At 40.9% G+C, this 27,766-nt stretch overlaps 1 protein-coding gene across 6 annotated transcripts in view; it reads left to right on the plus strand.

Moving 5' to 3' along the window:
- The window catches only part of PARD3B (par-3 family cell polarity regulator beta), a 389,258-nt gene that overhangs the window by 313,820 nt on the left and 47,672 nt on the right, over positions 1-27,766 (plus strand). For all 6 annotated transcript variants that reach the window (XM_050976846.1, XM_030241769.2, XM_050976847.1 and 3 more), the window contains one exon: positions 24,261-24,396. In XM_050976846.1, coding sequence (XP_050832803.1) covers positions 24,261-24,396 — 136 coding nt within the window. The remainder of the gene's footprint in view (positions 1-24,260; positions 24,397-27,766) is intronic.

The raw sequence follows: 27,766 nt of genomic DNA on the forward strand, positions 1-27,766 counted from the left end.
GGATATAGTGAAATGCAGATGGTGTTGTCAGCCTCTTAAATGTACAAATAAAGACAAAGTGAGATCGTCCATGCAGCTGGAATGAAATCATATGGCCTTGCATGTGTTCCTGCCATAGTGTATTTCCTAGTATGATCAAGAGATGCTAAATTCTGTTTTATGCAGGATGTAATTTGACCAAAACCTCATACTTGCCTCTTTAACCAGCAGCAGAATGATGTGTATATTAAATTTTCTCTGTGCAATTTTTTTGACAAAAAATTTTGATTATAGCATTTGATTTTAAATGTGTGTGTGTGTGGTTAATTAAGAAGCCAGAATTGACTATAAGGTTGACTGTAATGCTCCAAGAAAGAGAGAAGATCGTTACGCTTCTCCTTATAGATAGGTATTTGTGAACCAGCTGATAATGTGCAAAATTAAGATTTTCTAAGTGGCATTTTAAATGAATGGTTAATGGCTGATGATTAATTAAACTGAGTTGCTTAATAGAGAAGCTGTTAAAATCTTGTTTATAGGCCAGTGCCTTCCATACTGAAAGTGCAAACCCTAATAGCATTTGGTATTTCCATTTAGCAGACAAGCAATGCATCTAGACATTTTCTTTGAACAGAGAGGTCTGCCTCAGTGGATACACAGTATGGATGGATGTAGCATTGTGTAATGTGTTTTCTTCTTCCAAGTTAACAGTTGTCTGGTAGCAGTACATAGAGAGAAATGCATTTCCTCTGAGAATTTGGTAATCTTAAATAAAATTGTTAAATCTTACTTTAATTGAAGTGTAGGGGACATGATTAAGTCTGATGTGGTTCTGTTTTCCCTTTCTTTTTTCTACTCTCCAGTAGTCAGTAGCATTTCATACACTTCAGGGTTTTTAAAATACGCAGCTTTTCATTGCTCCAGGTTGTCTTCTGTCAGAATGAGTCTCTTTGGCCCCATCATTAGCCTTGCAGAGTTGCTCTAGCTAAGGAGAAAAAAAAAAGGAAGTATGTTTCAGTCAGGTTTATTCTGTACTGCAGTTCTGGTTAAATGATGAATGTGAGCTTAGTCCCATTTCCCTGACTGAAGAGAAACAAGCAGAAGGTCATTATGCTTCTCACAGTTGTGAGGCTCATCCTTCCAGCAAGTCCTTTGCCAAGAAACTGTTTGTTTTTCTTTTGTTTTCCTTTTCTCTCAGCCCAGTTCCCAATCTTTTTATTAACCATCTCTCGTTTTCTCCCCAGCTTCTTGACATACTCATTTTGCCATACGATCTCCTAGCTTCTGGATTTGCAAGTAGTTCAGAGAAAAACCCTGGTGACTTGGCCTTGTGCAAGCTTTGCTGTGTAACCCTCTGTAAGATGAATCTAGGTTGCTGACCTCAGGGACCTCACACTCCATCCAAAACCATGACTTTCAGAGAAATCCCCTCCTACATTTTTTCCCTAGCTGCTACTAGTTAAATGGGAAAAGGGGGGATTCTTTCTTTCATTGTAGAGATAATCTTGGTTTAGTAAAACTGAAGGTGAGGGTGTGGGTTTTGTTATGCTAGACTTCTAAGTCTGTGAATGAATGTGTCTGTTTTGGAGGTGGAGGAGTTTGACCATGAGGAGCCTGTTTATGTGTATTAGTACCTGTATGTTCACACTCCAGGTGATGGGCATGAGCTCACAGCAGGCTCTTTCTTGACTTTCCCATTCATTAAGATAAATTAGTGATCAAACTATTCTTAAAACTAGTCCAAGAATCATTTCCCCCAAGTCTAAAAGTATGAACAAAGGATTATTGGAGGAGGAAGAAAAAAGGGGTTATCACTGGACTGCTTCAAAATGCTGAGTAGGTCCAGTTAAGAGAGTAGTGGTGCCTGTTCAGTAAGGGTGGAGAAGTAACTCTTATATGTGACTGGGAGAATGGACTCACTGGAGTAATGAGAATTTTTTTCAGTATCTACACTTCTGCTTGAGGTTATGTAAGGTCACTGAGACCTGTGCTGACAGGTTCCCCTGAGTTGCAGTTAAAGCAATTCCCAGCCTTCCTCCTAATTAAGCAGTGAGAAGCATAACAGAGCCCTGAGAGTCTTCAAGCAACATCTCACAATTTCTTATACATGCTCAAAATAAATTGATTTCCCTAGATCCCCAGGAAAGTTGCTTACACCTAGTGAGAAGGCTGCAGCACAGGGAGCCATGGGGTGCTCATCAGATCCACCAGCATTGCCAGGTTCTGCTGCCACCAGGAACAAAGCAGAAACTCTGGTAGGGTTTTCCAGCATGGCTGTTCATATCCAGGCAAAGTGCTCAGCAGCTTAACTGTGTAGTGAAAGCCTCACAGTGGAAATCATTGTCATCTCCATGTTTCCATAAGATTTAGGAAATTCTTACTGTACACTGATTTTTCTGCAGTCACAGTTCACCTGGAGTTTACACCAGCAGATCTTTAAGATTTTACTACTAATTGCAGCATAATAAGATATAAAAGGTCTAAGGGGGGCACAGATCTGACTTCAGAAGGAATCAGTGGCAATCTTCTCATGGAAGTTTCAAGCATCTAATTGCAGGATAAAACAACTGCTCCTAAAAATTATCCATGACCTTGTTCCCTGTTTGTGTCAAGATGCCAGGGGCAAATAGTTACCCAAGAGCTTAGTTGGCAGCATTGTTGACAGAAAGTATAGGCAAAAGCATGAACCAGATCTTTTGATTAGCAGAAAACTGTAAAAACCGATGTCGTTAGAAAAGCTGAAAATCACTCAATATTGTGCTAGCAGAAATATTGGGAGGAATGATGAGATGTGATGGAAATGACTTAATAGGCAACAGGATGCTGAATAAAAAGACAATAATTGTGATTATTGTCTGACAGCTGTGCAGAGTGTGCAGTCGATGACAAACTCTAAAGCGTGCTGTTTTTCAATCCATGATCACAAATCCACTGGCACAGACAGTAATCCAAGGGGTCATGGTAAGCCAAGAAATAGTTTATTGTTTCATCAGCTCGAGTCTTCTGATGTAGTTAAGTTGGTGTATACTCTGAACCCCTGTGACTGCCCTTGCATTCCCACAAGGGGACCTGGCACCATCTGGAGCCCACGTGTACTGTGGCTAAGGAGCTGTTCCTCTGGCAGGTCATGCAGCAGCAGGGCATTTGGTGACATTGATCAAGGTGTCAGTATTGATCTTGGGATGGTCTAAGAGAATTGTGACTGCTGTGTGGAGACTCATGTTAGACTCTCATCGAAAATGAAAGAAACAACTTGTCTTCAACTACATTGTGGTCTGCACCTGAGAGGTCTTTCATTAGGACAGAGAGACATGAGAAAACCACGTTGTTTCAGATAGCCACACTGGTTACCTCTTTTTATCACTAACTTGTCCTTGATGTCTGGAGGCCATTTTTAGCAAGCAGTGAAGGGTTATTGCATGAAAGATTTTGTACTCTTTAGTTGCCTGCAAAACAGGTAGCTGCCATCATTTTTCCTTTCCACTAAAATGAAGTGGAGAAAAACAAAGAAACAGCCCACAATAAAAAAGATGCAAGAGGAGTAAGTGTGAGATACCTCTAGAAAGTGCTAAAATTGCAATAAATATAACATGCTTGTAGAGCAATAAATGTTCTCCTTATTTATTTTTCTCCTTGTTTCTCTCCAGTTTCCTGCCTGTGTACCAGCAGGTCAGTGTGACAGGTTTGCAGTGTCCCAGTCCTCTGCTGAACGTGCACTCTGGGAGGTTGTTAGCCCCCTCCCTCCAGTGACTTGGTAGCAGTAAGGAGGAACAAGAATGTGACAACTAATGTTTTAAAATTTCAAACAGCATCTTATCATTCAGTCTTTGACCCATATTTATGGTTTAATGCCTCCAATCACTTAATTTTAATCTTAAAAAAACTTTCAGCATAATAGTATCTTAGGGGCATTTCTTCTCAAACCAGTATTAGCCAGAACATGTCCTTCAGCCATGGAGTTTATCTGTTATAAACACTTCTGCCCTCAGGCTTAGCTGCCTGCTTAGTCCTGCATATGGTTATTACCTTGTAAATGGGACTAAACTGTAAATTCTAATTATGGTATTTACATAAATGCATATAAAACTATTATTTTGAGACTGGCATGTAAGTTTAAGCGTGGAACATGTTTCTAATGCAAGTGTTGTACATGGCCTGGCAATTAAAAAGTAAGCAGCAAGGCATCTTCAGAGGAATGGAAGCACAATAAAACATGATGGGTCTTGTGGAGAGGCAGGGAGGGGGCAGCTGTTTTCTCTGCCTGAGTCACCACAGTGCTCAATAACTGTCTGAAAGGATTGCTTGAACTGAGCACTTATGTGCTGGAAGTGTGCTGCAGACCAGGGGACCTGGGCTGCTTCTGCTCTGCTCTCGGGTCATGGCAGAGGAGGCTTCTTCTGGCTGAAGTCCCTGCTTTGCATGTCAGCAGAAACTTCCATCATGTGGCAAAAGGGTGTGAGGCTGTGGAGGAGGGTTGGGGAACAGCATCAGAGCAATAAACCTGTTCCTAGTTGTTATTGATTGGTAGTACACAAATGACAAGCAGTCCGTAGTCCTTCGCCTGAATAAGGTGTTGTTTTCCTCCTTTAACATCTTCTGCTGTTCCTGATTCAAAAACAAAATAAAAAAAAGAAACCAAAAACAAACCAGGAGGCAATTACTCTGTGGCTCTGTATACAATGGCAATGTTTAAGCAGCAGCTGCTTCAGAAAGGGAGAGTAAAGGGGACTGGGGGAAGGGATTGATCTTTTCCTCCTTTTCTCTGTAAATACCACTGTCTGCATCGGTGGTGATGCTTTGACCTCCTTACTACAGAGCTTGAAAAGTCTTGTGCTCTAAGTGACGTGTTCTGGCTCCAAAAGTGAATAAGCAGAAGTCTCATTCTCTTTCTTTGAATGCTGTAACAAATATATTATCAATCTAAACGTGATAGGGCTTGAGAATCCCTCCCAAAATTTAGACTCATTAGTCTGACTACTGGCATTTTTTCCAGGTCTGTGTGGCTTCTGAAAGAAGTGTTCTTTCATACCTTTTTGCCTTTAATCTGCACTCTGCCCACTATCTCATTACTATTAGCTGTGGCAAATATACCAGATGTCTGAGCAGCTTCATTGTTCTGTTGTTTTTCTTTTCCAGACTCTAGTGCATAGATAGATGTTAATTTCTCTTTGTGTTAAAACTCGCCTCTGAGGAATAAGATTACCAGTGTTCAGTCTTTGGCCTCTATGAGGTCTCTCATCTTTGGAATGCTTTGTCTCAGTTGGTGTTTCTACTAGCTCAGTGCATTTTAAGTGACTGGTCTGTTCTTCTTTAATGCCCATGGAACCTTAAATTAATATTCCTTGACTTTAGGAGAACAATTTTAACGTGTTTTTAAAATGTTTTCTTTATTCCCAGGGTTGAGCAATGACACACAAAGACACCTGCTCTTCCAAGTGGGTGGAAATTGAAAATCGTGCCAAGAAAAATGCTGTTTCTCCGAAAAGATCAAAATATGCATTGTTTAAAGCGTGGCATAAACAAAATAGATTGTGTAAGAATCGTGGGCCCTTGTTTGGGGTGAGATCATTCACTTTTGGGTCCATGCCCTTTCTACTAACAGTACTTAATGTTTACATCTAAAAAGCCAGGCATGAATTACTGCTTTCCCCACCAACTTTGAGAAAGATAGTTAGAAAGGTACAGGCACTCTATCAGCCCAGTTCCCACCATGGCCACTGGCGTGCTTGAGTAACACAGCAGTGAAAACATGTTTCTTTAAAATGAGTCAGAGGACAACTCACAGATTTAAAGGTAACAAATGTGAACACCTTAGATTTGACATTTTTTAAAAGACAAATTATGTCATTTGTATAGTTACATAAGCCAGAAATTGTAAATTTATGTTGCACAATCTGAAAAGCAAATGATAGCGTGTGGATTTGTGTCTGCTGCTCAGAGAGAAAACTGATATGCAAGTCCTGTTTCCATCAAAGTAAATGGCAAAATCTCTGCTGATTGAGATGGGAAATCAGAATTGACTCCCCTACCTGGTTCTCCTGGAAGAATGAAGTGATATTTTCTTTTCTGTTTTGTTCTTATTATTTTCACAGCCAGGTTACTGAAATTTGAGCATTTCTGCCCTAGGTCTGCATGACTGTTTTTGTTAAGCACTTTTATTACCTTTTGGCCTGTTCTTTACATCATGCTGTTGACAAATGATTTTTATGTTTTTCTACCCCAAAGTTTAGAGCACAGAATAGGGAAAAGTCTGAAACATTAATTGGACTAGACTGCAGCATTTAAAGTAACCTATTCTATCGTCCATTTACCTCCCACATGAAATGAAAACTCTATTTTGATCTGAACTGTCACAGATAATTTCTGCACATAAAACACATCCAGAGACAGCTTTCAAATGGAGTTGTCACTTCTTATTTAGCAGGCTGGGGACTCTCTATTGTTGTCAAACCCTCTTTGCAAAAGCATCACTAACACACTGGTTTGCACAGTTGTATGTAAGAGGAAGAATGGTTGTACAGCCTCCATGAAACAAAAAACTGTATGTAGCTGCTGAAATACTCTGCAGCTGAATTTACCTACTGTTTCAGAGAAAAATCCTTTTTTTTTCTTTATGATTACTATTTTTGAGCAGATTTTCATGCTGTGTGCTGGTATGGGGAGGGGTTGTTTTTAGTGTGAATAGTGACAATTACAATTTAAATGCTAGTAGCCAACATTCTGTTATTTTCCCTGACCTGTCCTGGACCAGAAGTTTGGCTTTAATCTCTTCACAAATTTTAAGAATTCTTAAGCAAGCACACAGGGAATATCTCTGAGTTGTGAGTACAGAACTGCTGCCTCAGAGAGTATTCCAGCCAAGATGCTTAGGCAAGGCTGTAGGGCACTTGTTTCCAGACTGCTAATCTGGTGCTGGCCAAGGTGGCCATCTGGTGAGGCTGGCTGGAAGACCCAGCTATGGCATCACAGAAGAAGATGACTTAAAACTTGAGAACTACTATTCTTCAGACTTTATTTTTATAACATTCCATTTGCCTTCGAACGTGATATATTTTCATAAAATAAACTTGCCTCCTGGCCTCACTTGCATTCTCAAAAATGTATGCTTTTGGAATAGGCAGTTAAATAGTAGTAATGTGGGATTTTTGTTCTATTTTCATCACAAAGTTGGAATATTGACCGGGATTAGGGGGTGAAGAATTTGGTTTGTGTGATGAGATGTCCTTTACTGCTGTCTCCACAAGTACTTATGCTGGATTAAAGAGCAAAACACAAGCTGGCAGAATGCTCTTCTGACCTAATTCTGCACCACAACACAGATAGGAGACTATCTGCTGATCTAACTGATAAGCATGACTCTGTCAAATCCAGATGGATGTGAAAGGAGTGAAACACAGATGAGGCCCAAGTCCTGCATTTTCTGCAGCTGCCTGAATCCTTTGGATATCTTCACTCTGCAGCTGGGGTTGGGGGGCAGGACTGGAGGGAGGGAAGCTGCCTGCTGAGGTATGGAATCTCAGAAAAACAAACCTGAAAGCTAGCACCTTAAACATCACTAGCCAAAGTAAATTGCCTGTTTTAAGGACCATATCTTCTGTAATGAAGCAAGAGATACAGAATGGAAATCACATTCTGATTTCTAAGCTGTATGCCAGAAGATTTGAGGCTTCTTTGTTCAATGTGTCTCAAACTCCCTCTTGGAGAGTGGTGTGATGGGGAGGGGGTTTCTCTGTTCCCAGTTTTGCCTGTAAATGTACTGTATTCATGAATCAAATTTAGTGGCTATCCCATGGGGAGCAGTGAATTAGATGGGGAGGAAAAAGGGTAGTTTGGTACATTAGTGGAAGATATACTTGAATGCAGAAAAATGAGGGAAGGAAAAAATCTTATGATCAATGTGCTTAAGTAGAGTTGATAGGGCACATCACTGGGATTTTAACTTTGGTCATTGCAGAAAAAATGCAACAGATGGAAGCATTCTTTCTTCCATTGGGCTAGCTTGCTTTCCTCTCTCTTGGTGGGACAGGTACACAGACCTGGACTGGATTCAGCATACCCAACTATCTGCTGCTCCAGGAATGGAGGCTGTGATCCCCATTTGTGATGGCTGGCAAGCTTATAAAGTTGAGGACTAAGGAAGTGAGGGGATGTGTATCCTACACCAGAAACAGTAATTTTGCAGGCTGCATTCTCACAGGTGTTCAGTGCATACTCTTTATAGTTAGTTACCTGACACCAAAGCAGCTTGATCCTATTGTCCAGTAACTCTAGCAGGTTGTTAGTTCTTCTGCATAAAGAAGTGTTTATTCTGTCCACAGTGACTTTAAACAGCATTGAGGCTCACAGACTCTGGATTTGTCTTTACAGCCTGTGTGGGCATGTTACATTCACCTCCTTCCTAAAACATCAAGTATCACTTCAGGCATCCTTTGGACCAGTGTTGTTTCAATATTATCTTGTGCTCCCCCACCTGCTTTTACTGATTTCATTGCTCTGCTATGCATGGGAACAGGGCTGTCTATGGATTATCCATCTGTTCAGAGCCTATTGCAAGGACACTTTCAGGGCAGCCTCTGCGGGTTCTTCCCCTGCAGTCCAAACCAGCTGGCCAGTGGCCTGCTCCAGTCCCAGGGTGATGTGTTTTGGTTCATACTGGCATGTCCTGAGAGCACTGTACCATCCAAAGCACCCCCAAAACTTCAAAGCTTGCTTTTCTGCAGCTCTGCTTTCAAAACATGAAGCAAACATGTCCAGCAGCAATGCCATTTACTGACTCCTGAGAATATCCTAAGTAGTGGTCACACCCTCATTTCAAAGGCAATATATGGGGCCATTATCTGAGCAAATACAGTGCCTGTCACTGAAAATCCATTGATGATGATGAATTTTAGTTACTGATGGCTGCAGCCAGATCCACAATGGTGAGTAGGGGGCAAAACATTAGCCCTTAAGCTCTGTGAGTTGCCCTCTGTAAGCAGGTCAGGGTTTCACAAAAGCCCAAGGAAAAAAAAATATATATATTAAAAAAATTTAAAACCCCTGGAATCTCAGGGAAGAGGTGAGGAGACAAGGAAAGAAGAAGGAATAACAAAAGTAAACAAAACATCCTTTAGGGGAGGGGAAAAAGCAGATGAAAAGATTTCAGAAGAGAAAAAATTAAGGATTTGAACAGTGACAGGATGTTCTGTAACAGAATGGCAGAAATATTTATCTGTGTAGAAGAGTAAACTTGGGTTGGAAAAATTTCAAGAGTTTCAGGGAAAGTTGAATTTCTTGCTTATCTTCAAGGAGACATATGCAGGGAAACCATGGAAATAATATACTGCTAGAAATATTCTAGATCTGTGGTGGGATGAGAGCATTTGTGCTTTAAAATGCTACCATGTAAGTATTGGTTTAGTGTCCTGAATGGCATTGTTAAATGAGTTTAACTTGTATGAATCTGAAAGAGTTCAAGATTTTCTTGTTTCTAAGTAACTTATGCTTGTGTGATGTGACACTGCTGTACACCACCTTGCAGTAGAAAATTCCAGAGGCAGGCCATCTGGAGATCAAAGCTTGATAAAGTTACCTTTCCCTAACACAAATAACTTTTTTTTTTTTAAATGTCATGTCCTGTCATCTCCACAGACTGGTGAAAGAGCAGTGGATTTTGTGTATTTCCAGTGGAAACGTAGCGCTGGAAGCAGGATGGGTGATACTTGCCCTCCGTGCTGGGTAGCAGCAGTGGTTATCCAGCTGTGCTTGTGCTCAGTGATTGTCCCTGCCCTGCAGTGCCAGCTGTGCTTGTGCTCAGTGATTGTCCCTGCCCTGCAGTGCCAGCTGTGCTTGTGCTCAGTGATTGTCCCTGCCCTGCAGTGCCAGCTGTGCTTGTGCTCAGTGATTGTCCCTGCCCTGCAGTGCCAGCTGTGCTTGTGCTCAGTGATTGTCCCTGCCCTGCAGTGCCAGCTGTGCTTGTGCTCAGTGATTGTCCCTGCAGTGCCAGCTGTGCTTGTGCTCAGTGATTGTCCCTGCCCTGCAGTGCCAGCAGTGCTTGTGCTCAGTGATTGTCCCTGCAGTGCCAGCTGTGCTTGTGCTCAGTGATTGTCCCTGCCCTGCCCTGCAGTGCCTCCGCCTGCTGGCCCTGCTGTGCTGCTGACTGCAGCCTTGCCAAAGTCCTCTCAGCAGGGAGGATCTGAAACCACCGTGTACAAGTGTCCTGAGCACGGATGATGGGTTCTTTTGTTTATTTGTCTTGTTGGTGTTACAAAATAGAGGTGGTGGAATATGATGTTTGTTTTCTTAGTGTTGACTCAGAGTACCTTTGCCCTTAAGCACAGCCCCTGCCCAGCCTTTTCTGCAGTGCTCACTTGTCAGCTTTGACCATGCTCCCCAGAGTGAGATTTCTCCTCATTTTCTAATGAGGAACAGGACGTTCAGGTTTTTCTATGTGTTGCCACCAAAACCAATATTACAGCCAGACTCAGCAGCAGTGATGGCAGCACACAATAATAACCATCCCACATGCGATTTAGATTAACTGCTCTTCTGTTTAGTTCATATAATGCCTCAACAGCATGATCTGCTTTGCTGTTTTCACATAATCCATCATTAATTCTTTGAGTTACAAAATGACATTTTTTAGTAGCAGATGGAGGGAAATGGGCTCCCCTACATTCAGAAGGGAACTTCACTTTCTCCAATTTCAGTTATGTCGCTTTATTTATCTGACTTTTCTTTTAAATGTGGTTTCATTTTACAAGTATGGGGATTTTGGGGAGCAGTAATGCTTCTATTAGAAGTGTTGTCTTTAGGGCTGCCTTTCAGCATAGGTGGAACTAAGTAGTAATCACTGACCACAGGCCTCCAGCTCTGAGGGTAAGGGAAGAGAGGAGTGGGTGTTTTGGCAGCATGCACAGATTGCCTCTTCCTCCATCTGAGGAAAACGCTGTTGTGGCTGCCAGAGGAAGCTTTTGGGCTTGTAGAGGACAGCTGTGGCACCCACATGGCTCCTGTCAGTGGTGGCAGCAACAGGAATAGGAGCCATAATCTCAGTGCTCTCCTACCTCTGGCAATGCAGGAGAGCAAGTAGGAGCAGCTCTCTGGGGAGTCAGAATTGTTTCCAGAGCTTGGAAAAAGAGGAGAAAGGCAGCAGAGGTAGAGAGTTGAAGGAGATGGGGCAGGCTGTCCCTTCCCTTCCTTTCCAGGCACGGCAGGTGCAGAAGCTCTGCACCCACTCTTCCCCAATCTATCAATCCTTTGCTAATTGTATTCCCCTGCCTAAAATCTTTTGGTCCTTGCCTGCTCTCCTCCCCTTTTCTCCTCACAGCTTGGTGGAATCTTCCCTGCCCCCCTGTGAACATTACTCTGCCATTGCTGAATTGCATTTTGCCACCCCATGAATGAGAACAAATTAAACTACTTTATCTCGATCATTTGTGCAGCAAAATGCAATTTGCTTGTGTTGCTGCAGGTCCTTGAGCCAACTCTGTTCTGGACACTTTTATCACTTTGCAATCTAATCTGCTGAATATCTCAGATCCTCTTGCATTGAAAGAAAATCAGGGTTTAAGGCAATTTTTTTTTTTTTAAATCCAGCTGTGTATTTATGTATGCACAAACCCACAGTGATATACATGTCCTCCTATATGTATGTATATGTATGTACCTCTATAATAAATAAAAAATACATATCACTCTTTGAAAGTCCACACCTAACTTGCTAATGTCAGCTACAGCTGATGGACAGCCAAGTCAGACTCTTTTTATAGTCCATTTCTAAAATGAAACCATAAATTTTAAACCCAGGCTTCATCATTGCAGAGAAAAAAGCTTTTCCAGCCTATTGATGAAATATAACATTTGATAGGATTTATGAGGCCCAGATTCAGGAGGATAATTTGCAGAGCACTTAAAGCTCCTTTTTCCTGCCCTTTGCCTTCCCTCCTCTCAAATACACATACCAAAAAAAAGCCATTAGTAAGGAAAAATTATTAAGGAAGATTTTTCTTGATTCCATACAAATGTCAATTTGTGAGAGAGAAAGAGGAAGAAAACAGTTGCAGGAGCTCTTACAGTAAAGGGGTCTAAGTAGAGCCAGGCTGATTATATGAGAGGAATACTGGCTTTTACTGATAAATACACAGTGTGATTATTTGCTGTAATACAGCTTTTTGTAATGTGTCTCTGTGTGTGTGTGTGATTTTTAATAGTACCGGATGGAATTTATTTTTTTATCACATTGAGATATTCACAAACCAGCCACATAAAGTTAAAAATAAAACCAACACCCAGCTTCTTGGTATCTTGATAAAGTTTCCTTCTGGCTTGTATTACCAGAGTGATAATTTCAGAGGAAAAACATCTTCTGTAACTTGTGATCACAGTATCTGTCAAATGGTAGGAAATGAAGAAAACTGCCAGACAGTGTCAGATTTATTAACAGCTCTAAGAAAACCAAAATTAATGCATTTTCTCTTCTTTGATGGGTTGAAATGTCCATGTGCTGTACTTATCTTAATGGACAAGTGAAGGAAGTAGCACTCATCAATTAAGTCTCTCATTAAGCTGACTACAGCTTAATCTGGAGCACATGCAGGAGTACTATGTGTGTACCAGGCTGTACCCTCCAAGGTGTTGCAGTTGTTGTTAAGGAGTGCTCATCCCATAGATGCCAGGAGCAACCTGCTGGACCAGGGAGAATGCAGTCCTATAGGGCAGGGAGGGGGACAGCCATGGAAACAGGCTGTGCCACTTGTGCCTGGGGAGCTGCTGGCCTGACTTCATTGGAAAACTGTATTTCCACGTGTTGATAACCAATCTTCATCCATTTGGGTTGAAACTGACTATGTAGGAGGTGTGCTGAAGCTGAATTTTTATGGAATCAGATAACAGCTGGGGTTTTTTTTTGGGGGGGGGGGGGTGTAGCTGGAAGGAGAAGATGACAAGGGATTGTTTTGTCTGTGCAAAAAGTCAAAAGCAGCAGCATATATTCTTCCAACATGAATCTATAGTCTTTCCATATGCTGGAACGGGGTCTTTTCATTTTGGAAGGGAACACAACCTAGTCTTATACCAGACTGTGGCTTTTGCCACCCCTTGAACAGTGACAATTTGACTAAGTTATAAGATTTAGAGTACTTCCCACACACATGATAGAAACTTGGCTGCTGACTTCACCAAAAGTACTTGTCCTGAGCTGCCAGAGCTGATACGTGTTTTTCCAGTAGGTTCTGGCTGCAGGGACCAGATAGACTCCTGTTGCAGGAATGAAGGATGAGGTCAACAGGGTGTTCAGTGATGATCAGTGTTCCCAGGCCCTAACACCACCTCCTTCCAGGGAGGAAAAGGGTGAGCTGCTTTGAATGCCCTAAAAAATACCATGGGACAAGAATTGGAACAGAGCAGAGGCTGGAGCAGCTAGAGGATGAGGAGAGTAAAGGGGAATGCTGGGCCAGGCCATAGTTGTGGACAATTTGTGGGTGCTTCAAAGTAGAGAGAGGTGCACCAGTGCTGCAGGTTTGATGCTCTGTTGGTGTGTCAGACACGAGCTCCTCATCTGAACCAGTGCCAAAAGGAAGAGGTGCTGTTGGGTGTCCCATGCCAGCTGCAGCCCCATCCTCACTGGCTGCTGCTTTGGGAAGTGCTTCTGGGAGATGGGTCTCAAGGAGTGCTGGAAGGAGACATGCTGACCTGGGTGCATCAGGGAAGGTGTGTCTGTACTACAGCTGCCTGGGGGACAGAGATTTGCTTGTATGGGAAGCCAGAAATGGGTGGAGGAAATTGGCATCCGTGGCTGAAAGATAAGGAAGGGAAAAACTTCCAAGCATCAGGATGAGAGCAGAGAATTGAGGCAGCAAGACAATAACAGCTGGGAAAGGATTGGTAAGGTGTGTGTCTAAATATGGCAGCTGAAAGCATATAAGAATCATTCTGTAGAGGCAGAGGTGAGCCTGAACCAGAACACTTGCTCCAGCATTTCTGGGACTCCCAGCCAAACACAGAGAGATAAGTTTGATCTTACTTTCCCAGGCAAGGTGTGCCAAAAATGGTTCTGTAGAGTTTGAGGATTCCATTATTTAATTTTTTTACGTTTGAATTTAGCATTTTTCAAAGCAATTACTGAAAAGGAGTAGGGCTCACCTTCAGTCTTAAACACCTCTGTTCTCCAAGTAAGAAAAACAAGAGTAATTTCCTATCAAAAGTGCAATGGAGTTGCAGCTGTAGGAAGGAGCTAGAAAAACAATGTCTGTCCAGGAGCTTCCATTGCCTGTATAATGCAAAGCAATAAAGTTGCACTGCTAACCTGAGGCCTCCAAGTTCAGAAATACTTCTCCAAAATGTAGTTTGGCTTATAAAGAGTTCAATTCTATTTATGCAGAGCTTGTGATGGAAGTGGGTTGAAGGAATGTGTGCACCCCAGTCTGTGAATGCAAACTAAACAGTGGTCCCAGGACTCTGCTGCACTGAGGGAAGTGCCCAAGGGAGGAGGCTGCTGGAAGGGTAGATAGGGTGGCTTTGGAGGCAGCAGAACTTTGCAAAAATCCATCTATCACTGCAGCATCTGTCAGGGTTTTTGTTGAGCAATAACCACAAGCTAAATTTGCCATGTATAATTCCAGAGAGAAGTCAGTGGTAACTGATGTTTTGATTTTGGAGTGTGTTCCTGTGAAACTGCTCAAATCTCAGTTGTAGTTTGGAAATACTGCTCTATCAGAGAACCAAAATGAATTTACCTTCAGGGCTGTCCCCATGGTAAGATTGTCATACAATTTTAGCCCCTTGCACTATTACACTGCAGAAAATATAACTACGCCTCTTTCTTTTGCACATCTGTTAAATGTTTCATATGTCACTTTACTATATATTCTGAATAAGTGACCTTCAGATCATGGCACTGGAGTTAGGATGTTCTGAAGAGTGTGTATGGATTATACCCCTCTGCAAGAAGCCCCATGTGTTAAAAGACTCATTCGAGCACGCTCAGCAGTGCTTCCGCTTTGCTGTGCCTTGCACTCACAGCTAGCAAAATGAGCTAGAAAAATTTTCACTTGTTGTCTTTGCTTTTCCTTAGCTTGTAGTTGGAGCGTTAAATGCTTTCTGTATAAGTCTTACATGCTTCACCTTGCACGTGCCAGTGGCTTAATAAGAGCATCTGCTGTCTTTCTGTAGCAAATCTGATGATTTTTCTATGCACGTATATTTAGTTGTGCATATAAATAGAATCCAGGCGCTGTTAGATGCATATGAAAGTGAACGTCAGAGTGAAATGGTAACATATGAGGTTCTCTGCAGTTCCATTTATGAAGTATCAAGTTAAAAACAAAGCTGTGAAGTAGCCAGAAAACTTTTTATTTCTGCAGCCAAAGGCATATGCTTGTACAGCCTAACGTAATTAGGTCCTGATATGTTCTTAGAATGGTCAGTATTTCATGGGTTGTATCATTGTCTGTGAGCTGGTTTTTCATTATGGTTGGGCTTTTACACAGCAGAAAGTAGGAAAGCACTGCTCCAGATGTCTGGCTCCTTTCACCGACTTTGTTGCTGTCTACAGCAAAATTTGAGTTTTAACTCTACAGAGCAAATTCCCTTTGAATCTTTGGATACCCTTAAACAGTATAGTACTGGAGTATGTGTAAATGTCTACAAAGTACAGTGATTGGAGTGGCTGGTTTAAGAGGAGCTATAAAATGGTTCCAGCTGGAGTGCATTCTTGAGGTAAGCTCAAAATGCACTCCAAATTGTCAGCACACTACTCAGAAAAAACACAAGAAACAAATCATCTTTAGTGTGCTTTGCTTGCCTTAATGCACATAAGGACAGTGTAAATGGAAGCTGGTCAATTTTCAACGGTTTGTGTAAAATTGTCCCTAGGTTTTGCTTCCGTACTTCAGCCTTTGTGAATAAATGCATCACACAGGGTTGTAAGTATACCTGTGTGTATTTCTGTGCTCATAATGCCATCTATATTTCAATAAGTATTGTGTATCTGTCCATTAATATTTATATGGAACAGAGAGCTTTGGTCCTTGCAATTTTTAATAAACATTGATGGTGTTACTAGTTTATACAGAGCATTCAATATGCTCCATCAAAATGGCAGCTCTAATTAGGTTCCTTGAATTAGCTAATGGATTTTGAGAAAGATAGCTTACAAAGCTCTTACAGCTGTCCAAGATACTCCTGCCATGGCAGAAAGACAAAAGGCCGCTGGAAGCTACAGATTTGAAAGCGTTAGAAATGCGGCTGACAGTTAAAAAAGATAAATTGCATTTGTATTTTTTTTCCTGTAAAAGTCCTGACACTGGATTAATGTTATCTTTGTAGTGACCATTTATTAAGAATACCCAAAAAAATTCCAACTTTATAGTAAGGATGTGTTTTGGCTCTGAGGGCTTTGCACACGATGTGAATTCTTTTTCATTTTTAAAATGTAAGTTATATCTGTCACAGAATTACAGACACAGAGAACTTGTTTTTTAGTTGAGGTTGAGTTGTCTGCCTCCTCTCTAGCTAAGCCAGGTATTAAAAAGTAAACCACACAGAGGATTAGTTGCTGCCACTCTGCCAGTGGCATAGATGGGCACGTATGTAAGGAAGAGCAGATGATACAGTCTCTAGTGTGAAACTTGGAGAAGTAATTTCTGGGAGAAAATAGATGGTTACTCTGGGCTTTGAAATTTTCAATAAAGTATGTTTTGGAACATGGGGCAGCGGCATCTACTGTGAGGGAATTCTTAGATCCACAATTCTTCTCTCACAAGGGAGTGCAGAAATTAAGACTGCACTGAATAGTCACCTTCTCTCCCTCCTGCTTTTGCTTTGTGTGTGGTAAAGAGAAATCCTGAGGGACTCATGAATGGCTAATTCATGGAAGTTTGTAAAGTAGTTATTATTTCAGCTTTAGTGATAAGTTTAATAAAGTGTAGTGCAAAAAGCAATAGCCTGTAAGTGAAAAAAACCCTAGCTGCCAGTTCCAGGCAGGTGTGATAGTCTTTAAGAAATAGAGTTACATTTCTACACTGGAGCTTAGCATTCAGCATTTGCTTTGTTGGATTGTTAAAGCTGCTGTAAATGGAGTTTGGAGGGCTGAAAATCTGCTCTGTGTTGATGTGACCTATCTATTGTAAATATGCCAGCTGCTTTACATCAGTAAAGTAAAATACCCCCTCCCAAGCTGTGTTGTAATACAAAGTGCCAAAAAAGGCAATTTAAGTACTTTGCCGCGTAAATCCAGATGAAATTACCTTGGAGAGAAGGCCTTCAATTATGCCTCACACGTGACTTCTGCATGATGGATAAAAGGCATAATTGATATCATCTTTAGTGGAGAAACCAGAAACTGTTGCATTGTCTAGAGGCTACTGAAAATACCAGGAAAATCTGTTTTCCATTATTTTCATTTTGTGTTGTTTATAGAGAGTTTGGTTGTTGTCAGCAGCCGAGTCCCTAATCTCCCTGCTTTCCTAGCCCTTCAGAGACAAGTGCACATCTCACATCAACAAGGCAGCAGTAAACTGGTCCCATGCCAGAAACAGACATTGCCATTAACCAGCCCAAACCAGAAAGGCATCTTCTTTTATTATTAGTTAAGATCTGGTGATTGCCTTCTTTGATGAGGCACAATACGTTGAGCAGAGAAAAAGAAAAAAATGACCTTTCTTTGAAATAAAGATGACAATCTGGCTACAAACAAGAAAATGTCTGCCTTTTTCTCTTTCCTTTCTGCTTGATTGCAAATAATGTGTTTCTGTTAGAGTAGCATATACCTTATCTGCATACAGTGAAGTTAAACCTCAGTGTGCCAATTTTGTTTCCATAAAACAACAAATTAGGCTATACTTCCCATTATTCCTGGCCAGCTGTAGTCAACTATAAGTTATAAAGGGGAGTAATGGAGATGAGAAGTGGCTGGTTTGAAAAGATGATGCTCATTTGAATGTCTAGGCCGTCTGCCATGACAAACAGGAAAAGGTGTTGTATGTCATGTGAAGGAAGGGAAACATAAAAGGTTGCCTTGTGTCAAGCCACTGAGAGATATTTTATAAACAGTTTGGAAAAACTGAAAGTGATACAAATCTGTTGGTCTCAATCTTCAAATGGTTCTTTTGAGGTTTCTGTAAACATATTGTGAGCTATTTGGGGAAAGAAAAGGTTAATGACATTGCTAATTCATATCATGCAAGGTTCTCTTTCCTTCTTTCTTCCTAATGAGTCTGTAGGAACCTGAGAATATCATCTTCTCTCTTTCCACTAAGCTCCTAATGTCAAGAGGTCAGTAGTGATGTTACAGGGTCAATAGGACTCAATTTACCTCCAGACAAATGGTAGTCATGTGCTGCCCTAGGAGGCTTTGACCTTTTGGACAGAAGTGGTTGTACTGCTTTTATGTTCACCTAAAGAATTGAGAGGTGACAGCATCTGTTTCACTGAAGCACAGTTATGAGTTTTTAAAATATTGTGAAACAGATTAAGATTCAGGGACTTTAATATACAGGTTCAACTAAGTGTAAATGGCTTCTTCAGTATCATTTGTTTTTCTGCAGATTGTTTCTGATTCTTTACATGTATTTATGTACTTAGAGAGAAACACATCCATCTAATGCTGTCTCACAGTTGGTCCATCTGTGCAGACCTTCTCAGACAGTCCTGCCTAAATGGAACAGGGCTCAAAGTCTACCTACCATCACTTTGCACAAGAGTCCAAATCAAGTGTCCTCCTAAAGCCCCTCTCCATTGAGAAAGACAGTAGTTGGGCATACATCAAGTATGTTCTTGCCCACAGCATGAAAGCAGGTGTTGTGGTGACCAATAAAGCCAAATCACAGTTCCAGTTCCTAAAAAGATGTCATTCCTAAGCTGGTCCCCAGTGTGAGGTGTGTGGAGCCAAAACCCGGGCTGGCTTTGGCTGGACACCAGAGGTGGTTCCTGAACCTGCAAGGCAACATCAGTGATGTCAGCAAGGCATTTCTGACAGGTCTTTCCTTGCAATACCATTTCCTTACTCAAGTGCATATGAAAAGAGCAAATGTTCATTTCTCTCTAAAATCTCTTTCTCTGGGTGGTCACAAAGATGAAAGCTGAATTACAGTAGAATTATGTTCTTACCATTGATTTTCTTTTATCACTTCCCAGTATTCTTTTTATTCCTTCTTACTATTGAGGTTGCAAAAATATCTTCATACAGGGTAGAAATACAGGGGCTGGAACTGAAAGAGAAACTTACTCAAATATTTATTTGTTATAACTTCAAAATGAAAGTTTTATCTTGAGTGAAGGATACTCTTACATGCTCTGTTGGATGCCCTTATACTGTGTACCTTTGTAGACCACTGTGTTCCTTTCAGTATGTAAAATTGGCTTTGTTTTTTAGCAGATTGTGAATGGAAGATTGTCCCTTCTCTAGAGTCTGTGAATCACATTTTGTCTTGGATTTGTTTGTTAATGGAAAATTCTCTAAAAGAACAATTTTCCTTTTTTTCTTCTTTTTTGTTTGCTTGTTTTGGTTTATTTTAACTCGGAGGCACCAGTTGTTTGCTTAGGGGACTGACAGTCAGCTGGGTGAAATCAGTATTTGAAAGAAGTGGCTGGCAAAAAAGCCCTGTGCAATATTAATGTGTTTAAGAAAACCACTGGAAACAAAATGTTTATTGCCTCTTTAAATGTATGTTTATATATAGCTTTAAGTGTTTCATCTTACTTTGTATGTGCAACACTTGTTTTTAATTTTGTGTTATCAGGAAAGCTGCAGTAAGAAGTCACTAATTTTAAAAAATGGTATTTGAGCTTGAATGATGGAAATACAGATTAGCAACTCAGAAGAACACAGAAGATATTTTACTGTGTAAAACCTGAGCCATACATATTAAATTATGGTGTTTCAGTTCTTTGAAAAAAAAAAACCCTAGTCTGTCATATTGAATATTATTGAATATGTCTGTCATATATAATATTATTGCCATGGAGCTTGTTCATCTCTCTCTTTAGAGGTGATGGGGCAAAATTTCACAGTCATATTTTATATAATGTCAGAGAGCTGGAAGCTCAGTCTGTGCTGCATTTTGGTTCCCCTTTTGTCTCAGCTGTCTGTTCCAGCTGTGTTGGCTGAGAGGCTGTTTGGAAGCCCGTCCCCTGGTACTCACAGTGGGCAAGGTGGGCTCTGTGTGGTGCTTCCAGCAGGTGCAGGCACAGGGAGTGAGGGTGAGTCCTGGCCATTGTTTTTGCAGTTGGTGCTTCAGCTCCAGCAGCTGGGCTGGGACGATCAGGTTGGTTCAAACGATAGCCCAGACTTGCTTTTCTCCTTCTCCCAAGCCAGAAAAAGTCCTTGTTCTCCCAGAAGGGGACTGTATTTAGGAAAGCTACAGAATGACTACAGGAATGTGCTTTTTCCTCTTTTGAATGTTCACATAAGTTTGTTGGGTTTTTTCCTATTTCAAAAAAACCCCAAAAAACAGCAACAACAACAAAAAAAAAAAACCCTTGCAGTGTGTGCAGCTTACTGGAAGAACTGTTGAACTTCTCTTAAGTTTGTTTATGGCTTGGGACTTCGGACATGTTTGTTACTGTTGTTTGAAATCAGCACCTGAGTCTTCACAACTCTTTTTGAAGTTTGTCAGAGATTCATTCCTAAACATAAACATTATTTTAGAACTTCTCAGTGTCAGCTGCTTGTGAATCAGTCTCCTTACATGTAGCACAATTTCAGGAAATCGTTCTGAAAACAACTGGGAAATGCTGAGCGAACAGTTCTCTCACAGTCTTGTGACACAGAGAAGTCAGTGAGTACATTAAATTTTGGATCCTGGGAGCACGTGATGGTGGGGGGAGTGGTAAAAGTGGGGTTGCATGGCTCTCTGAAGAATGTGTAGCGCGGCTCCAGAGCCATGTCAGGGAAGCAAGCGTGCACAAAACTGTACATATGATGAGGACTGTAATATTTATATCTCCTCAAGGAGAGAGCCCTGCATTAAATGTAAAGCTACTGTAAAAGAAATCTGCCTGCTGTACTTACCAGGCTTGCTGAAAAGCTTCAGTAAGTGTCCTTAATACACGCTGACTTTGATTGGAGTATTGTTTCTACATTTCTTCTGTAAGCTCAGGTTCCTTTACAGTATGAATAGTCATGCATCTGAAACATTTGAACTGGTATTCATCTGCTGTTTCCCTGTCTGAGAACTGCTATCTGATCAAACCAATATTTTTTAATTATGTATTTATAGGCAGATGGGAGAATAGTTTACAGTCAATGTATGATCTTCTCTGCAAATCTTGGAATATTGTGTTGGGTTTTTTTTAATATTGCCTTATCAGTTTCTTTTTTTTATTACTGATGACTTCATTCTGTTTGAATTCAATGCTTCAGTTTCTTTGGGGTAAACTAATAGATTATGTATGCGATATTTGCACAGTGCTGATTGAATTCATCTGGTGAGTTTGAATGTGGTTCATATATTCACATAATTGTCAGGAGCCAAGTTGAAATTCAGAGCTGTTTCATGAGCATTGCACAGGGCATCATATTTATCTCACTTTACTCAGGAGTTGGTAAAACTTCCATGGTAAGCTAGAATGCAGCTCTTTCAAAAGCCAGTGTCTTTTGCATTTGTGCCTGTAAACCAGGGGAGAAAAAAAAATTGTGGAGCTTTAGCTGTATCCTGAAAATATGAAGCAGATGAACTGACCAGCCCTCTGCTACCTGTTCCCTTCACTTTTCTAACAAACTCTGGTGACTTGATGTTCAGGAGATACTGGAACAGAAAGTTTCAGTAGGTGCAAATAAGCAGCCTGCTGGAGAGGCCAGGTGAATGCTCATGCTGGGGAGAAACGCTGCAGGGTGAGCTGTTATCAGACACGAGAGAGCCCACAGGAGAGAGGCACAGGAAATCAGACTGCACGGAGCTGCTTGTTTCCACAGAGATTATGCTTGTGTTTTCACACTAATCCAGATGGATAACTTTCCATGTGCTGCTATCTTTCATTTAAATGTTCCTACTCATTCTCATGGTTAGGGTTTGTAGTTTAATACTGCGTGGCAAAGGTTTGCCAAAGCAAAATCTGTCAGGCCCTGTCTTATAATACATATCATCAGCTTGAGCTCTGCAGCACCCCTTCCACTCCCTGGCTCAAAGGGTTTGAGCTGAAGGAAGTTCACCTACAGGAGACCTGCAGTCAGTGAAGCACAGGCTCCTGATTGTCTTGCAATATATCAATCTCAGATTTAGTTTAAAAAGGGGGGGAAACCCGATGTGTGTGGTATTTTCAGATTGTTTCTTCAGCCAAAGTACCTGGTGGTAGAAAGTGGGGTAGGTGACAGGTGCTGTACAGTTTGTAGAGAGCTGCAGGAAACCAGACTGGCTGGAATCAAGCTAGACCTATTGCCTGTATTTCAGTGTTTCCCTCTTAACTAGTGCTGCTTTGCGCTATGTTGTTGGCAAAGCAACAGGGACAATACTTTGGGCCTTATCTGTGTGTTACCAGCCCTCATTAAACACTTCATCTGTATTCACAAGCAAGGTCAGGGGATTTTTCATTGGTATTGTAGTGCTCATGAGCTGTGGACCAAGCTTCACTGTTCTAAGTGATCGTTTCCATTAGCAAGACCTCAGTTTCAATGTTTTGCAAACTGGCAATGGTTCTCCTCTATTTGACAGGAATTAATGCAAGGAACAGAGGCATTTACCTATGGAAGGAATAAAGGTGAAGTGGGAATACATATTTTTTTTTCCATCAGTAGTCCACAGAGTTTGTGCAAGCTTTCTGCACTGTCTTGGCAGATCATGAGAAAAATCTCATGTGCTCTGGAAGATTTCACTAAGTCAGCCAGAGAAGCTTGAAACCTCTGGGACTTCATAGAGTGCATGGATAACTGGGGCTTCAGGAAAGGAAGTAATTTGATTTTTCATGGAAACGTACTGATGCTGCAAGTAACCATTTCCAATCCTAACTGCATATTCAGTTGCATTTGCAGCCTATGTGGAATTTCTCTTAATTGGCAGTTAATTTCCAACCAGTCTAGATTGCTGATACATACTAGAAATTAAGTATTATTGAACTGATGGGTTAGTGTCCAATATTTTGTGTGTGCTGTCCAAATTCTGTTTGCTATGCAAATCCTATAAAGCACTTCCCTAGATTCTGGCATACTCAAAGGGGAGTGTGATGTAGCAAGATGCTCCACTGTGTATGTGCTCATGTGAGCAAATCTCTGTAATCCACTGATGGTGAGGCAGAGTTAAGGTTATAGATTAAGGGAATATACAGTGAAGCACTGCAAAAACAATGGTTTGAGTTTAGGAGCAGCCACAAATCAATTCTATGATTAATAATTCCCTGTGAATGCCAGTAAATGCTACTTAGCCATATACTCAGTACTCACCCAGTGCTCACTACAGCAGGGCTGGAAATATCTGCAGGAAATTTTTAGTTTTTTCATTTTAAATATGAACAAAGTTTTTCGAATTCTTAGCCATTTTCAAGATTGTATTTAATAGTTCCTAGTTATAGCTTGAGCTTCCACAGTTGTACAAGCCCAGATGTAAGGTTTTAGAAGGCTCACTAGGGCCCAAACCCACAGAAAGGCGTGTGTTTAACTTGATAAACTAAGCACCTCCGCTGGATTTACCAGAGCAGTTTGCAGTGTATGCAGTTCTGCATACAAGCGAGTCTTTGTGGATTACTGAGTGAATTACTGTTTAATTACCACTTTAAAACTGTAGTGTCAAGATTTAATAATGTGCTTTCCCATCTCTCTTGCCTACCCTGGATTTTCATGGTTGATGTTTGAGTTCTTTGTATAATTGGGAGGGAGTTTGCGTTTTTTTTATGAGACAAAACTTTTCTGGGCTTCTTTGTGAATAATAGTTTATTCTTTACCTAGAACATATGTAATTTTAGGGAAATTCCACATTTAGCATGGGAGCAAAAGAAAACATTTTTTGTCAGCTTATCATCATCATCATTATTATTAAAATATGATAGTCATTTATAGCTGCTCACAGGAATGTTAAAAGTTTTCTTGTGCTCCCCCATCTGTCTGCATCCATCTGTTGTCTCTTGTCTTCTACTGGAATTGCTGAGTTCTTTGGACAGGGACAGCCTTTTTTAAAAACAGGAATCAAGTTCACAATTAGCAGCTTTGTCAATATAAGAAAGCAAAAATAAGGCTGATACGGGCCAGTGGCAACTATGCAAATCAGGAAAATCAAGCACAATGCCTTTGTCTGGGCTCTGGCAGTTCTCTGTGCATACCTGGTGTCAGATATGTGTGTTGAGAGGAGCTTTATTTTGCTTTTTTCCCCCCTCAGTGGCTGCACAGGTGGTGGGAACGCCGAGCGCATCCAGCGGCTGCGGAAGGAGTACCAGCAGGCGCGGCGGGAGGGCTTGCCCTTCTACGAGGAGGATGAGGGGAGGACACAGCTGCCCGACTACGACCAGCGCTGGGTACGTCCTCACTGGGCTCCTGAGTGCTCTGGCAGCACCCAGTTAGCAGGAGGTGCTGATCTGTTTGTGTTTTCCAGAAATCCTCTATCAGTTTAACATGGATTCAGGGACTTGATAGAAATGGAGAAATCCCTAATGCCAGCCCACCAAAGAGACAACGTGCCAGTGAAATGTTGTCTCTTTGGTTAATAATGAGAACTTGGCTAAAATTAACTCATCTGTTCAGTGTGTTTGATTTGGGTCCAGATTTCCTCCATTAAGCCCATGACAGAGAGTCACTGCCAAACTTTGTCACGTGTGGTAGCATCAAGGCTTTTCAGATGGATTTTTGGTACTCTGGCTGTTCATCCAGTGATCCTCTGGGTTAACAAGAGCAATCTCACCATGTTACAGCCTTTGTAACTTTCATAAAGTGAAAAATGTAATAATTTGCACCCCTGCATCACATTTCTTAAAATATTCTATGAACACTATGGAACTGTTACAGGCAGGGTGTATTCCCTGTTTTACATCTAGGCCTCTCATACATAGAGACATATTATCTACCCCACTAACTACTGCAGAGTAACCTATAAGCTATAGAAAAAACAGAGATTAAATCGACAGTGCTGCCAGATTTTTGAAACTATTAAATAAATGCAACAGCCATAATCTGTGGGTACTCAAGAGCTCTGCCTGAGCAAGTTCTGAACTTGGACTCTGTCTCCTTAGAGGTAATTATAATCAACCAGCATTCTAAAATGCAATTTATGCTAAATTCAAAATTTTAGTTTAAAAAAAGACAGAATTGTGTGAAAATCTTAAGAATTTATATACTTCTGAAGTTTGAACTAACATTGGTCTTAATGTCTCCAAACTATTGGTGTGAATGCTGAAGTGAAATCTGCAATGACTGCTATAGTATAAAAGTCCTATGCAAGAGTATTGAAATCACAGAGAGATGCAGAGTTAAAAGGGATGTTTTTATATAAATTATCATATATATTTGTTCATTAACTCCAAAACTGTTGTTGTATACATTATTCTGATTCAATTACCAAAAGTGTCATCTTTGGCAAAAAAATTCTTTCCTTAAAGCTGCTGCCTTTAATCCACTGCCTTAAATTTTGTGACCCAAATTTGTGAGTCAATGTACCTGCCATTCTTCTTCTGAATTGCTTTTGTAAACTAAAATAAGAATATGTCTTCCTGTTGAAATTCTGTGTTGTGATAAGTGTCCTCACAGGCCTCAGACTGGGTCAGTGCTCCCTCTTCAGCAGCCTGAGGATTTCTACCTCTTATCTGAAACTGATAAAACTTTATTAATGCTTGGATGAGGCTGAGATTTGTGATCCAGTGTAGTTTCACAAGATTCACAAAGGTTTCTTCTGGATAATCCTCTATAAGCCTTTCCTGTTAGGTGTAATGCCCAGAGATTACTGATTTCCAAAGCTTTGCTTTTCCCGTGAGACATGTTGTCCTTAATCAAAGCACCTGAAACGGTTCTTAAAATACCTTAATCATTAAATGATTCATAATAGTGGCACCAGGATTGTTGGTTTTTGTCCTTCCAGTGCAGAATAGTTGTAAACAGTTTTGTTATGAGGAATGGCAGTCTGCTCAAAAATGAGAGTTTACCTTGAGGGCTTTAGTACTCTGAAATTTGTTGCTGCAACAGTTCTTCTTGTTGAAGTAGTTTATAAACTTCAAAGACTTCTGGTCTCTTCATTGCAACAATATCATCCATTGATCCATCCAGCCATGCTTTCATAGGCACTGTCTTTTAGTCTGGAAAATACTGCAGCCACAGCTTGCTGTCTTTTGACTCATGGCTGGAAGTTCTGCTTCTGCCTGTAGTTTTACCCTTAAAATACCTGTGTTGCAATCTACAGAGACAGAAAAGAAGGAACAAAAATAGAATCAAAATATTGAAAAGAAAAAATAATATCTCAAAGCATCATGCTAGAATCCTACCTCAAGGCAGCTTTTAAGCTACCTCAGGGTAGCTTTTAAGCAATGCCATCATTCCCACCTCGGGCAGCTGACCCTCAGCAGTGCTGTGGTAACACAGATTGAACAACAGCTGATTTTTTTCCACCTTTTCCTATCAGTGAAGAGACATGCTGATGACTAATTGCATAATTGCAAATAAATAAAAACTTAGTCTAATCTTCAGGATGTCAGGTCTTTCTTTAGGAGACAGCAGACAGCTGAGAAGGAGGAAAACCTTCTGGTAGAAGTTTTCTTTCTTCCCACATGAGGTTATGGCACCAGGGAAGCTGCAGCTGGAAAAGAGATGCTGGGTCTTTGTATTTTTAAGACTTGATTAGTCCTTTCCTTACTTTTCTCAGTCAACTGTTTTACCTAAGCCAACTTTCCTATAAGATGTCTTTCTAATGTCTAGCAGCTGCTGTAATCACTTCCCACCATCTCATGAAACATGCAGATAAGTTGGGAAAAGCAGAGGATAATTTGAGAAGACACTATCCCATCACAAATCAGCAGCCTCCAAACCAGACCCTGGGCCTTGTCCTCCAAAATAGTATCTGAGAACTCATGAAGCAAATTTCTATCTGATAAAGCTGACATTGACAAGTGGCCTTTAGCTGACACTGTAATGGGACAGAATTTCTAATAGAAGGGGTATTTCTAACAATCTACTTTTTTTAAGTGGGATAAATCAAGTTAAAGTGCAGAGCCGACTGAAAAGCTAGCATTGTAAGGGAAAATGATCTCATGACAGGCAATTGGGATCCATAAATGTTTTAAAAATAAGGTCAAAAATTCATTTTAAATAGGCCCACTATTCTCTCATCATCCATTCCTCCCCCCTGCATCCATTTTCCGATTCTCCTCTGTTCTTCTCATCTGTTGCTGGATGAATTTTTTGCTCTCTTGCGCCTTCATTCTGCTTTCTCCTCCCTACAGTCTATTCCTTTTCTTTCTGTAAGAAACTGAATAATTCAGTTTAGTGTGTCTCCATAAACAGACAAATGTATGTAGCACTCTCTCTGCTATAGAGCCAGACCCTTTAAAATTCTTTTCCAATATCATTGTGCTTTGGTTTGTTGTCAAGTTTTTCATTCTTTGGACTTTCTCCCCCCCCCAGTCACCCACCCCCTCTTTTCAGGTTTATAACTAGGATAAATGATAAACCAAATTCTCTACGGTGGATCACAAGGCTTAAAGTAAACCTCAGCTAGTTAGCCAAAGGACAGGCTGATAAAAAGTATAAATATTGTCTAGGAAAATGAATGCCTTTTGTTGTCAGTGTAAAATGAGATTACCCTAAAATTTTCTGACAGCTAGGGAATATTGGGATGTATCAGCTCTATAAAGGGTTTAGGCATGTGCATACATGCTCATGTCTTAGTGGGACATGAGGTATTCA

Source organism: Serinus canaria, chromosome 7 (assembly GCF_022539315.1).
Source record: "Serinus canaria isolate serCan28SL12 chromosome 7, serCan2020, whole genome shotgun sequence".
In the NCBI taxonomy this organism is placed as follows: domain Eukaryota; kingdom Metazoa; phylum Chordata; class Aves; order Passeriformes; family Fringillidae; genus Serinus; species Serinus canaria.